Consider the following 14,232-nt stretch of genomic DNA (forward strand, 5'->3'; position numbering starts at 1 on the left):
CGCACCTAGATAATTTTTAAATTTTTTGTACATACAGGGTCTAGCTATTGCCCAGGCTGGTCTCACACTGCTGGGCTCAAGCAATTCTCCTGCTTTGGCCTCCCAAAGTGCTAGGATTACAGGCGTGAGCCACCAGCCAGGCCATCCTTTTAAATCTTCTAAGTAAACTGATAAGAATAAGCTGGCTTCTTGTTGTCAGCAAATATTTAGCAGTCTTTGACAGGGTTAGCAAGTGGCTCCAATAGCAATATTTGTATGTGGAACAAATGGCTTTATAAACAATATACCTGTACCTGGATTTCAGTTAGAGGCGATGTGATACGGTTCGCAGGGCACAGGTTTAGCATTCATTTACTCATTCGTTCAATAGATAGATATGTATCGAGCATCTCCTGCATGCTAGGCACTAGGTTCTGGGTGCTGGGAACACAGCAATGAACAACATAAACGAGCTTACCATTCCAGCGGGTGGAGAGAAATAATGGATGTAAACCAACACCCTATGGTGGTGAGTGCTCTGAAGAACAACTCGAGAGTAGACTGTAGAGTGGCATTCTATTTTAGATAGGGTGCTCAGGGTGGTCCCTGACAAAATGACATTTGATCAGAGGCCTGAACGAGGTAAAGGAGAGAACGTGTGGATACTTGAGAGGGGAGTTCCAGAAAGCAGAAGGGCCCTGAGGCAGGAGCACACCTGGTAAGGTCAAGGGATAGCAGAGAGGGCAGGGCGGCCAGGCCCGGCGAGTGAGGTGGAGAGTGGTAGTGAGGTCGGAGCCCACAGGGGACCCGATCATGTCGGGCCACATAGGCTGTGGGGAGGACTTCGCTCTCACTCTGAGTCAGGGTAGCCATTGGAAAGTTCTGCGCAAAGGAGTAACATGGGCAGACTTCTGTTTTAGAAAATGCAATCTGGCTGTTCTGTGGAAAACAGACTGTGGAGAGGGGAGGCAGGGAAGAGTGAAAGCAGGAGACTAGGTAGGAGGCTGCTGCTGGGAAGCAGGTGAGAGAGGATGGTGGCTGGGCCCACGGTGGGAGCAGCAAACGGGCGAGAAGTAGACAGGCCGGCCTGTTTTGAAGGAAGAGTTGGTAAGAATTGCTAGGGAATGGTTGCAGGGTATGAAAGAGAAAGTCGCTAGTATTGACTGCGGGCTTTTGGCCTGAGCAGCTGGTGGAGTGGAACTGCCGTGGACTGAGATGGGGAGGAACGGTGCAGCAGGATGGGCTAGTTATGTTTGGCTGCATATACCTGAAAACTCAAAATAATAAGTTTTTTAAAAAGTAATACAACAGTTTATTTTCTTTCTCACGTAAAGAAGATCCAGAAATAGGCTGTCCAGTAATGCAATGGTGACTCCTCGAGGTTATTAGGGATTCAGGCTCATTCTAGCTCTCTACACAGTCAGCCCCAAGGTGCGGGCCTCCTCCTCTTGGTCCCACGTGGCTGTTAGAACTAAAGCCCTCATGTCTTCCTTCCAGGCAACAGGAAGAAAGAATGTGTGTCCCCTCCTTTTTAAGAAGACTTCCTGAAAGTCCACACACTCACGCTGACATCTCATGGGCCAGAGTGTAGTCACAGGGCAACATCTGTTTGTAAGGGAGTCAGAGGTTGAGCGTAACCCCTTAAGGAAATTGGGGTCCTGTTACCAGAGAAAAAGGAAACAATATCAAGGTAGGCTGCTGGCCATCTCTTCCGTAGAGTTTGGTTTTGGTAGAAATGAGTTCTAGTCTTATCTAGGGCACTATCCAGCTCGGTGACCTTGAGCTAAGATTCCACATCACTAAACTTTTATTTCAGTCGCAAAATCAAAGAACTGGATTGAATGATTTTTTAAGTTCCTTTCTAATTGTACCATTGCATGAATGTTTGAATTTGGCATACAGAAGGTAAGTATGGGTTTCATAAAAGAGATCAAAAGTCTTTGAAGAAAGGATTATGCAAGAAGATGTCTATTAAGTGTCTTAAAACTGATTTTTATTTATTTACTTTGAGACAGAGTCTCACTTTGGTGCCCGGGCTAGAGTGAGTGCCGTGGCGTCAGCCTAGCTCACAGCAACCTCAAACTCCTGGGCTTAAGCGATCCTACTGCCTCAGCCTCCCGAGTAGCTGGGACTACAGGCATGCGCCACCATGCCCAGCTAATTTTTCCTATATATACTTTTAGTTGTCCAGATAATTTCTTTCTATTTTTAGTAGAGATGGGGTCTCGCTCAGGCTGGTCTCGAACTCCTGACCTCGAGCGATCCACCCACCTCATCCTCCCAGAGGGCTAGGATTACAGGTGTGAGCCATCGCGCCCGGCCAAAATTATGTAGATCCTTTTGCCAATACCACACTGCCTTGATTACTGTAGCTTTGTACTGAGTTTTAAAATCAGGTAGTTAGTTGTTCAACTTTGTTCTTTTTCAAAAGTGTTTTGCCTATTCTAATTCCTTTGCCTTTCCAAGTAAATTTGAAGAGTGGCTTGTTGATTTCTACGAAATCTTGCTGACATTTTGGTTGAAGTTGTGTTGAATCTGTAGATTGATTTGGGGCAAATTAATGTCTTAACGATACTGAGCCTTCCAAACTATGAATACAGTATACCTTTTCATTTATTTAGGTCTTCTTTGATTTCTTCTATCAGTGTTTTGTGGTTTTCAGCATACAGATTCTGCACATATTTTGTTAGATTTATATCTAAGTATATTATTTTTCAGTGCTGTTATAAATGGTACTTAAAAATTTTTAATTTCTAATTGTTTATTGCTAGTGTATATAAATACAATAGCTTTTTTAATATTAAACTAGTATACTGAAACCTTGATAAACTCATTTATTAGTTCTAGGAGTTTTTTTTTAATTTTTGGTAGATTCCATGGGATTTTTCTACATAGACAACCATGTTAGCTGCCAATAGAGGATTTTATTTCTTTCCAACCTGTATGCCTTTGATTCTTTTTCTTACCTTATGGTACTTGCTAGGATGTCCAGTATGCTGTTGAATAGGAATAGTGAAAGTAGATATTCTAACCTTGTTCCTTATCTTAGGGGAAAGCATTCAGCCTTTACACTAAGTGTGGTGGTAAATGTGTGATGTTAGTTATAGGTTTTGGTGGAGTTTTTCGTTTTGTGTGGGGGGGGGGTTGTTAGATAACCTTTATCTAGATATGAAAATTCCCTTATATTCCTAGATTAAATTGGTTCTTATTTTCTAATCATATATGAGTTTTTATCTAAAACATCATTAGTGGCCCTTTCTGACTGTGTTCCATACTGGGATTCTTCAGGGCTTTTGTTTGTTTGTTTTGTTTTTTGAGACAGGGTCTCACTCTATTGCCAGGCTGGGGTTCAGTGTCATTTTAATAGCTCACAGCAACCTCAAACTCCTGGGCTCAAATGATCCTCCTGCCTCAGCCTCCCAAGTAGCTGGCACCACTTGTCCATCTAATTTTTTGCTATTTTTTGTAGAGATGGGGTCTCACTATGTTGTTAAGACTGGTCTCAAACTCCTGGCCTCAAGTGATCCTCCCACCTCGGCCTCCCAAGGTGCTGGGATTATAGGTGTGAGCCACCATGCCTGGCCTGTTTTGTTTTGTTTTTAAAAGAGCATCTTTGGGTTACAAGATTAACACTAGAAATGGTGGGAGAAGTAAGTTGGGTATTTTATTAATCATTGTCATCATCTCTCATTTCCTGGTTGATTTTATCTTTTTCACCTTTGCATTGAGTCTCTGTGGAAGCCCTGGTGGGTCAGGCATTATCATCTTTATTTGGCAGGTACAATAATCAGGATCCAGGCACGGTGACTTGCCTGTCCCTGAGCTTGATAGCACCAGAGCCACAACCGTTATAGAATCTGTTCTATGGGCCGTCCCCAGTGAATGCCTCCAAAGTGCAGGGAAGGAAGCCTAAGCTTTGAACTCAGGTAGACACTCTATTTTATTTTCATTAAATCATAAAAATTTTATTGTAGTGAAATTCACATAACACAAAATTAAGCATTTAAGAGTGAATAATTCAAGTTGGGCACTGTGGCTCATTCCTGCAGTCCTAGCTACTCTGGAGGCTGAGGAAAGAGGATTACTTGAGCCTAAGAGTTCGAGGCTGCAGTGAGCTATGATGGCACCACTACACTCTAGCCTGGGTGACAGAGTAAGACTCTGCCTCTAATAAAAGGGGGAGGGAATAATTCAGTAGCATTCAATGTATTCACAACGTTGTACAGTCACTACCTCTATCAAGTTACAAAGAATATTTATTCCTCCAACAGGAGAGCCATACCCATTAAGCAGACACTCCCCACTGACCCCTCCTTCTAACCCCTGGCAACCACCCATCTGCTTTTCTGTGTCTGGATTTGCCTGTTCTGGGTATTTCATATAAATAGAATCATACAATATCTGACCTTTTGTGTCTGACTTATTTCACTTAGCATATTTTTAAGGTTTATCTACATTGTAGTATCTATTGATACTTCATTCCTTTTATAGCTGAATAGTATTCTGCTGCATGTATATCCTACAATTTATCTATTCATCTATTGATGAACATTTGGGTTGTTTCCACCTTTTGGGTATTGCAAATAGGGCTGCTATGAACATGCATGCACATGTATTTGTTTGAGTATTTGTTTTTAGTTCTTTTAGATACATATCAAGGAGTAGAATTGCTGGGTCATATTGTAATTCCATATTTAACTTTTTGAGGAGTCCCTGAACTGTTTTCCATAGTGGCTGAACCATTTTACATTCCTACCGGCAATGTATGAGGGTTCCAATTTCTCCACATCCTTGTGAACACTCATTTTTTTTTTCAATTATAGCCATCCTATTGGGTGTGAAGTAATATCTCATTGTAGTTTTTTAAGTTTTAAACTGTTTTTAGATACAGGGTCTCTCTGTGTTTCCTAGGCTGGAGAACAGTGGCTATTCACAGGCGTGATCATAGCACACTATAGCCTTGAACTCCTGGTTTTAAGCAATCCTCCCACCTCAGCCTCCTGAATAGCTGTGACTATAGGCACACACTATCATCCACCTCCTTGTGGTTTTGATTTGCATTTTCCTAATGACTAATAATTCAGCATTCTTTCCTGTCCTTGTTGGCCATTTGTATATCTTCTTTGAAGAAATGTCTATATAATGCCTTTGCCCATTTTTTGATTGGATTGTGTTTTTGTTGTTGATTCATATGAGATCTTCATATATTCTGGATACTAGACCCTTATCAGATGTATGATTTGCATATATTTTCTCCCATTCTATAGGTTGTGTTTTCACTATCTTGATAATGTTCTTTGATGCACAAAAGTTTTGTTTTGTTTTTTTTAAGACTGGGTCTTACCTTGTCACCTAGGCTAGAGTGCAGTGGCATGATCAGCTCACTGCAGCCTCAAAATCCTGGGCTCAAGTGAACGTTTTGCTTCAGCCTCCCAAGTAGCTGCGAATACAGGCATGCAACACCATGCCTGGCTAATTTTTTTCATTTTTTTGTAGAGATGAAATCTCACTATGTTGCCTAGGCTGGTCTCTAACTGCTGGGCTCAAGCAATCCTCCTATTTCAGACTCCTGAGTCATTGGCTTGAGCCACTGCACCCAGCTCAAAAGTTTTTAATTTTAATGAAGTCTAATTTTTTCTTTTGTTGTTGATATGTTTTGAGTCATATCAAAGATCCATTTCTAAATCCAAGGTAAAAATTTACTCCTAAAAAAAAGAACATTTACCCCTGTGTTTTCTTCTAAGTGTTTTATGGTTTTAACTCTTATATTTAGATTGTTGGACCATTTTGAGTTACTTTTTGAAGTATATGGTATAAGGTAGGGGTCCAGCTTCATTATTCTGCATGGGGATGTCCACTTGTCCCAATACAATTTGTTGACTAGACTATTCTTTCCTCAATGAGTGGTCTTGGCACTCTTATTGAAAATAGGTTGGGGCTGGGAGCGGTGGCTCACGCCTGTAATCCTAGCCCTCTGGGAGGCCGAGGCGGGTGGATCACTCGAGGTCAGGAGTTCGAGACCAGCCTGAGCGAGACCCCGTCTCTACTAAAAATAGAAATAAATTATCTGGACAACTAAAAATGTATATATAGAAAAAATTAGCTGGGCATGGTGGTGCATGCCTGTAGTCCCAGCTACTCGGGAGGCTGAGGCAGTAGGATCGCCTAAGCCCAGGAGTTTGAGGTTGCTGTGAGCTAGGCTGACGCCATGGCACTCACTCTAGCCTGGGCAACAAAGTGAGACTCTGTCTCAAAAAAAAAAAAAAGAAAATAGGTTGGACATAGATATATGGGAGGCAGATACTCTTGACTGTGGCAATAAGAACTGTGGCAAATCACTTAATTCTGAACTTTTATTTTCTCACCTACAAAATGGGGATGATGACCTCTTTATCTCAGAGCTGTAGTCTTCTCATCGCTTTGCTGGGCTTCACAAACTCATCTGTCAGGATTAAATGAGATCACATATGGAGAGTGTGAGCCGTAGTGCCTGGCACATGGTAGATTCTCTGATGAATGTTGACTCTTTCCTTGCTGCAAGAAATAAAGGTAGGGTAAGAAGGATGACATCCATTACCTCTATTCCTTCTCCTTCCTCATGTCTCCAGGACACAGGAGACTGTAGACATAGAAATGTCTATTTTTACTTCAACCATTTGCTGAGTGTATGCTTATACTCCTGGACAAAGATGGTGGGGTGGGGAGAGTCTTGATAGGGTAAGGAAGCACTTAGCTAGAAATGAAGTAGTGGTAAGCTCTAATAATTCAATCAGCATTCAGTAAACATTTACCTAATGCTGACTTTCTGCAAGAATCTCTTCTAGTTTCTGGAGATACAAAAGCAAAAGGCTGCTTTTGACCTCATAGAGCTCTCAGTCTGGAGGGGGAGACAGACTGTTAGGCAGTTACAAAACAGTGTAATAAGTTCTGAGATAGAATGAAGCAGAGGGCTGAGAGGGTGTGCAGGAAGAAAATAATTCTCACCAGATTCAGCCAAGGCTTTTGGGAAAAAGTGTGACACTTTGGCTGGGTATTAAATGATTCATAGGAAGAAGGTAGACAAGAGAAAAGTGTTAGTGTAGGAACCATATACAAAGCTATGAGGGTGTGAATATCTGCTCTGGGTTCTAGGAGATGAAAACTATTCCAGGGTGCTTGGAACATAGGATAGGGCTAAGAGAAGGGTGATAAAATGGTTTGACTTTACTTAGATGGCCACTGGGAGCTGTTAATGAGATTTAAACAGGGAAGTGCCCTGGTCAGATTTATATTTAGAGACTGATGGGGAGACCAGTGTGGAAACTAGATAATTGGGGGGTGACTGAGGATGGAGACAAGGAGAAGAACTTGGAAGAAATGTAATGAGGATGGAGAGGAGGGGGATTATTAGTTGGATTTATGGCTAACCAGATATGGGAGTGTGAGAGAAGAGGGGCCAAGGACGACTCTCAGATTTCTGACTTGGGGGAGTTCACCATGGGGCCATTCATCAAGGTAGGGACATAGGAGTGAGTAACAAGGGCATAGAAGAAAAAAATGACATTTCCTTTTGTAGATGGTTCCAGATGGAAAGAGCAACAGAAAGACTGTATGTGGGACTGGAGTGTAAATGAGAGTTTGAGTTGGAACATGGGTTAGTGTACAAAGCACACATTACTGTCTAGCCTGCTAAAGTGAGAAGCAGGTTTAATTTGTCTCATTTTGTTTTGTTCTTGACAATTAAAATATTAATGAGTTTTAATAACAAAAGTATAAAGAAAAAAATACAGCCCATAATCCCACTGCTCAAATAACCCCTATTGAAAGGGAAGGAGGATAATGTATATTGTTAGAAAATACACAATTCAGAAAAGTATAAAAATGAAAAGTGCAGGCCTTCTCCTAGTCCTCTGTTCCCTCAACCACTGTTAACAGTTTCTTGTATTTCCTTCTAGGGAAAAAAATGCATATACCTACTGGATTCTATATATCCCCACAGGGGTCCTTCCATATACAGTGTTTAAGAGGTCTGTTTTATTGAGCAGATTAAGCTTCTCATCTCTTTGCCAGGCTTCACAACCCATCTGTCCTGGCGGGGTGGACCTGAGAGCTCACTGAGGGACAGGCAGGGTCCCCTCTGTGTCCTTAGCTCAGATATGGGGGCCGGCTTAGGGTAGGTGCTCAGGAAAGAATTATTGAATGAGCTGTTGCTGCATTTGGAAATTTGGAGAGCCTTTGCCTGCAGGTCCAGTTAGTTAAGTGACTCATTCAGCAAATGTTTTCAGAGTCTCAGCTAAATTCTCAGTGCTGTGTGTGTGTGTGTGTGTGTGTGTGTGTGTGCGCGCGCGCGCGCGCGCGCGCGCGCGCGTGTTTTGATGGAGGGAGGGCAGAACACTTGGCTCCTTGGCCTCACTGAAGGGCAGAACTGAAAAGGCCAGAGATATTGCAACCTTCTTGCTTTTTGAGGGGAAAATTGTGGTCCAGAATGAAGTTATTTTTTGCCTAAAGCCACATGGCCTGTTGGCAGCGAAGCCAGCCCCGGGACTTTGGAAGAGTGTGTGTGTTGGGATGTGGGCACCGAGTGGTGTGTTGGAGAAGTTGGTGAGCTACTCTTGCTACTGTCTGCCCCTTTGCCTCCTTCCTTAAAAATAGCAGCAACCCCCAATTCCAAATCCCCAGACTCAGGCTGTCGTGATGTCCTAAGCACTCCTGGGCCTGTGTGTTGTGGGCATGGTTGGTTGACACCTTGTGCCTATCAGAGGCAGCATGGATGGTGTAGGAGGAGGAGCCCTGGCCGGAGAGTTAGGAAGCCTGGATTGTGGTGCCAGCTCTGCCGCCCACCCCCTACCACATTGCTGTGGGCCAGTCACATCCCCTCTGAATGTGGAGTGAGTCTAACTAAACCTCCAGGGTCCTTCTTACCATTATTGCTCTGTAACTGTAAGATGCTATTTTTAACAAATTATAGAAAACAAAATTTTACAATGTTGTGATTCTAAAATCCGGGTTTTCCAGAGCCTGCTTGAGGTCTCTCATTCTGTGCAGAATCCTGGGTGGTGAAGCTGACCTGCTGTGTCGGAGGGAGGGGCTCCACATACATTTTTCAGGTTCAGACCAAGGCCAAGGAGACCAGACCTCAAAGGAGTGTGAAGCCGGTCAGGGCCCTGGGAGCCAGCCCAGATCGCCAGCACACAGCACCCAGGGGTGCCTAGGTGGAATGCAGAGACCATTTCAGGGGCTCCGCTGGATCCTTCAGTAGCCCTGACAGATGGACCAGGCCTGGCCTGTTTTACACTCCCATTTTACACAGGAGGAAACTGAGGCTCAGAGAGGGGAAGTGAGCCCTTGCTTCCAGTCACTGCGAAGCCTCATTGTTCTTTGTCCAGTGCTCTTCCCACACTTTGGGCAGGGACCCCGGGACACTGCTGTCCGTCGGGGGCATCCAGAAGGCGGGGGAACTGGGCAGACTCCCCGGAGTAGGTCTCAATGTCAAGGTCTGTAAGGATCTGCTGGGAGCTTGCTAAAAACCTTAGCGCTGGGGCCCTACCCCCTGACAAAGTCAGTTGGAACATCTTCTAGCTGGGATCCGGGCATCAGTTTTGTGGGATTTTTTTGAACTTCAGAGTCTGAGACCTTCTAGCCTGGACTCTTTCCGGTGGAAAACAAAACAGAAACGTAAGAAAGTGGGCTGAGAGGCCTGGGTTCGGGCCCCAACTTTGCCGCCGGCTCGCTGTGAAATCTGGGCGAGTTCTCCAGTCAGCGGGTCGGATTCTACAAGAAAACTTTTCAAGCACTTTCGCATCTGTTACCTCAGCGTTCGCGGGTGTCGCCGTTCCCATTTGACAGAGGAGAAAGCGACCTGACAGGGCGAGGACCCTGCCCGTGGCCACTGGGAGAGGCGGGACGACGCCAGGTTGAGCCCGGCTCTCCTGATGCCCAGCACGCTCCGCCAACCCGACAGCGCCCAGCCTCTCCCGCCCGGCTCGGCTCGGCTCGGCGGCCCGAGGGCGGCGGGCAGCGCAGGGCTCCGGCCGGCCGCCGCCTGTCAAACCCTCCGCCCAGCCCGCGGCGGCCCCGCCCGGGCCCCCAGGCGAGGAGGCCCCGCCCTCGCGCCGCGATTGGCCCCGGCGGGGCGGCCGCGGCGAGCCAGTGGCCCGCGCCGCTGTCGGGCAGCCGTGGGCCCGCCCCCGCTCCCGGGGTGCCGCCCCGCAGGACGCGGCGGCGGCGGCGGCGGCTGTGGGGGCTGCGGCGCCAGTGGAGGCGCGCCGAGCCGTGCGCCCCGCGAGCTGCAGCCGCCGCGGCGAGGTGAGAAGGGGCGCGGCCCGCAGCCGGCGGCCGGGGGAGGGGGCGGGCGCGGGGCCCGAGGTCCGAGGCTGGCCCAGCGACGCTCGAATCCCGGCAGCTTTGGGATGGCGCGCGGAGCGCCGATGGGAACGAAAGTTTGGGGGCCCCAGGCCCTCGCTCCGGCAGGGATGACGGAAGGGCCCAGGCTCTGGCGCGGGACCCCCAGCGCGCGCGTGTGGCCAGAGCGTGAGCCTGTGCGGCTGGTGGTGGTGCTGAGTGTCCGGGCGGGCGAATGAGTGTGTGTGGCACGTCGCGTCCTCGAGTGCGCATTTGCGGGGCTGTGTGTTGTGCGTGGGAGCGGGCGCTCGTGGGCACTACTGACTGTGCGGGTTTGCACTCGCGATGGGCTCATTTTCTCCGGTGCGCGTGGCAATGTGCGTGTCTTGGGCTGCGTGTGACGGGTTCGCGTGGTGGGAGTGTGCGTCCATCCTCGGACCCCCGTTTTCTGGGTTTGGGTGGTGGCGGGTGAGTCTCCGAGGTTTGCGCCCGGGACCCGTTGGGTTCGCGGTCCTCCGCCTTTACGCGCACCTGGGTCCGGGCACCGAGGAGGCGCGCAGCCTGTGACCCAGCCGGGGCCGTGTCCCGGCTTTGCGGGAGCACTGCTCTGTGGATCCTCGTTGCCGCCGGCTCCCTGTCCCAGTGGGGGATGCAAGACAAGCGCCCTTCTCGCTCTAAGCCTCAGTTTCCCCATTCGTCCAAAGAGGGGTGGAGGCGGATTTGGGTGGGAGGGCGAAGTGGCTGGTGGCGGGTGCACTCCACAAGCCAGGGAAGGCAGAGCCGCTTCAGCGCTGGGGAAGGGGCTTTTCACCTGGGATCAGGTAGATGGGTTTGATTTCGGCTTCGGATAGATGTGGTGGCGCTAACGTGTTTAGAGACGAGGAACAAACCGAGGGGCGGTGACCTGCTTAAACTTCGGCCCTTCGGCCTGGGATGAGAGGGGGCCGCTTGCCGAATTCTAACGTGCTTGTGCTGTCTCCCCTCCCCAGGAGCCCGGCGCGACCCCCAGCCGTGCGCCCCGCCCCGGCGCCATGCATTGCGAGGTGGCCGAGGCACAGGCGGACAAGAGGCCCAAGGAGGCCCCCGGTGCGCCCGGTCCCGGCCGCGGGCCCGCCAACCTCGGGGCGCACATGGCTTTCAGGGTCACCGTGAGCGGTGGCGGCTGCGGGGACAGGGGCCCGCGGGACCTACTAGCCCGAACGTCCGCGCCGCCGCGCGCCCACAACCTTCTCCGGCCCCGGAGCCCCCGAGACTACGGCCCGTCCAAGGCCGCCGCTGGGAAGGGTGAGTCCGGCTCTGCCAACATGCCTGGCCGCGGTGTGGAGAGATTCGGGCTGCCGGGTGGCGCCAATTTCCGGAGTTCCTCAGTTTCTCTCTAGTTTTGTGGGACTCGCGTGTCAGTCTGAAAAGATGCCTGCTCTAGGAAGCATCTAATTTAAACTCAGTAAGCCCGGTTTGGAGAAATCTGGGTATAGAAAGCTCAGATTACATAATTTTGCTTCTGTATGTTTCTGATAAAAGTTGTGTAGAAACTCGTCAAAATTTTATTATATATTAGAGTGAGCAGCAGCTCGTGTATGGGGTATCTGAGCAACTGAAGGCATACTTTGAAGTATTCCAGTCTCCTTAAATGACAAAAACCAGAGGACTTCAGCAAGACCCCTCCCCTCTTGGGACCTCAGTTTCCCCTTCTGTCAAGTGAGGAATTAATTATACCAGATGATTTCTGGATTCCTGATAGAAAATTCTCTGACTCTATAAATTCAGCCTGGGTCAAGTGCTGACTTCAAAATGGCTTTTCTGCCCTTAGTGCTTCAGAAGCGTAGTCTTTGGACAAAAGTTCCTTGGCAGTACCCTTCCTCCACCAGCAAAGTTGGTGGATATGAGGCGCAGGCCCCAGTGTGGCTTATGGGCTCAAAGCCAGCGAAGGTGCCGAGATTTCCATGAACATGTTCGTCTCATCACAGTTAATTATTATTGAGCCATTATTTGTAAGTTTCATGCTGACAGATAATTAACCAGAAATTGGAGAAATTGTTAAGGTGCTGTGTCCTTTCTCCTCCTTTTTTCCCCCTTAGGAGAAACCAAGGCTTGGGGGTTTTATTGTATCAGCATTTGGAACCTCTTGGTTCTCTTTCAGGTGATTCTCAAGGAGAACAAAAACTGTCTGTGTTTTATGGCTATAGGCATGACGCCCTTAGCGTCAGCCCCAGCAACTTTCAGAAGGTGGGCAGCTCGCTGTTAGAGATGAGAGCTCCTTGTAGATCAAAAACACCCACCTCCCCAATTCAGGGACTGGTAAAATGAAATAAACATAAACAGTTTTTTCTTTTTAAAAGAAAACACCTGACTTTGTAAGAGAGCACTATTTCTCATCTCCTTGTTTTAAATGTCAGTCTCTTCTCTAAGAGATAGAGAACATTTTTTTAGAGGGATAGATATGGAAAAAAACAAACAACTCCTGCAGAGTATTATTGTTGGAATACACATATAAGGTCTCTTTTAGAGAGAGGAGTGAAGACATGAGTAATGTTTGCTGCTGTGAGCTCCCTGGCTTGCCCCGAGCCATGCACAATCCTCCCTTAAACAGTTACCCTCCTGCAACGTTTTGTGTTTTAAAGAAATCATGGCTGTCATCTGAAGATCAAGTTCTCTGCAGACCGAGTGAATGGCTCTCCCAAATGTAGCCTTTGTTCCACGCTGTAGTTAGAGACCTTTCATCTGGATGTTTGGTGTCTGATCTTCCTACTTCCATTCCCCCTGAACCCCAATTATTTTTATCCATGCCCCCCCATGTCTAAAATAAAAGATCTTTAAGTCAGGGTTGTATTTGGAAAGGGCAGAGGAAAATAAAGGGATGGGAGGAAGAGCCTCTTTCTTTATACCTCAAGCTGTTCTCCCTGGTTAGGCTTTTTCCAAGCAATTTCAACTTTTCTTCAGAGCCTCCCGGTGAGGCTGGTGGGGTGGGATTTATCACACCCATTTGAAAGGTGAGGAAACTGAAGTGAGGGTGGGGGAAGTGTCTGGTATGAAAAAGGCCATCCATCCGGTTGTGGGTTTTGGGTGCCAGAGGTCTGATGTAACCAATCTAGGGAGAAGGGGAAGGATCGGGGACCTGGGCTTGGAGAGGTTTCTGAACTGGCCTCTGTGTCGCGGAGGCAAGTTCTTCTCACAGTCAAGCCACTGAGTGGCTGGAGACAAAATCGGCTTCCCCAGCGGGTGGACCTTTGGCATCCCTCTAAAAACGCCATAAGGAAATTGCACCTTCTTGCCATCCCTACTCCCACCAAAATATTCCCCAGACCGCGTAACCCTTTGAATGTTCGGTGTCTAGCTTCAAGTTCTCAGGCTTATTGGAAACAGACAGACAGAAATACCAATTGAAAAATATTTATTGACTGTGCTGGAAATTGTAAAACCCCTCCACCTATGATCTGTGGGACTTTCAGGGAAGTTATTTCACTCTCATGAGTCTTAGACTCCCACTTTTGTAAATTTGCCCTGAGACTTAATTTGCAAGACCGATGGATGAGAGTATTAGTGACAAAGAATGTATAAGGGCCACCTCAGTGTCTGGTTATTTTTAGGGTTACTTTTGTAATGTGTTTAACGTTCTCAACTTCTGGGTTTTCATTTGCACGAGAGGTAATAATGTATACCTTGCAGAGTAAGTAAAACAAGGGTTGTAAGAATGCTTTATAAACTGAAAAGGTAGAAAAGGTGACTTTTATTAATTTGTGCAGGGCACCGTGCTAGGGTCAGTGATACTTGAGATAAAGCGGGTAGAGCAAGGAGGGAGAACGGTTTGATATTTTAAAATTTTGAATGCAAAGGGTGTTAACTCTGGTGCACCAGCCAGGCCATGCTGAGAGGTGCCAAGCTTCAGGTCTTTTGTGGCCACCGCTGCCCAGTGACCACAGAGAAGACAGTGTT

The 14,232-nt window shown here is 47.4% G+C and overlaps 1 protein-coding gene across 2 annotated transcripts in view; it reads left to right on the forward strand.

Moving 5' to 3' along the window:
* The first annotated feature begins 11,330 nt into the window (after positions 1-11,330).
* GLIS1 (GLIS family zinc finger 1) overlaps positions 11,331-14,232 on the forward strand; it is a 209,339-nt gene continuing 206,437 nt past the window's right edge. For both annotated transcript variants that reach the window (XR_006734181.1, XM_045547975.1), the window contains exon 1: positions 11,331-11,583. Coding sequence is in view for 1 of the 2 variants with exons in the window: in XM_045547975.1 (XP_045403931.1) it covers positions 11,331-11,583 (253 nt within the window). In the remaining variant the exon portion in view is untranslated. The remainder of the gene's footprint in view (positions 11,584-14,232) is intronic.

Source organism: Lemur catta, chromosome 3, assembly GCF_020740605.2.
Source record: "Lemur catta isolate mLemCat1 chromosome 3, mLemCat1.pri, whole genome shotgun sequence".
In the NCBI taxonomy this organism is placed as follows: Eukaryota; Metazoa; Chordata; class Mammalia; order Primates; family Lemuridae; genus Lemur; species Lemur catta.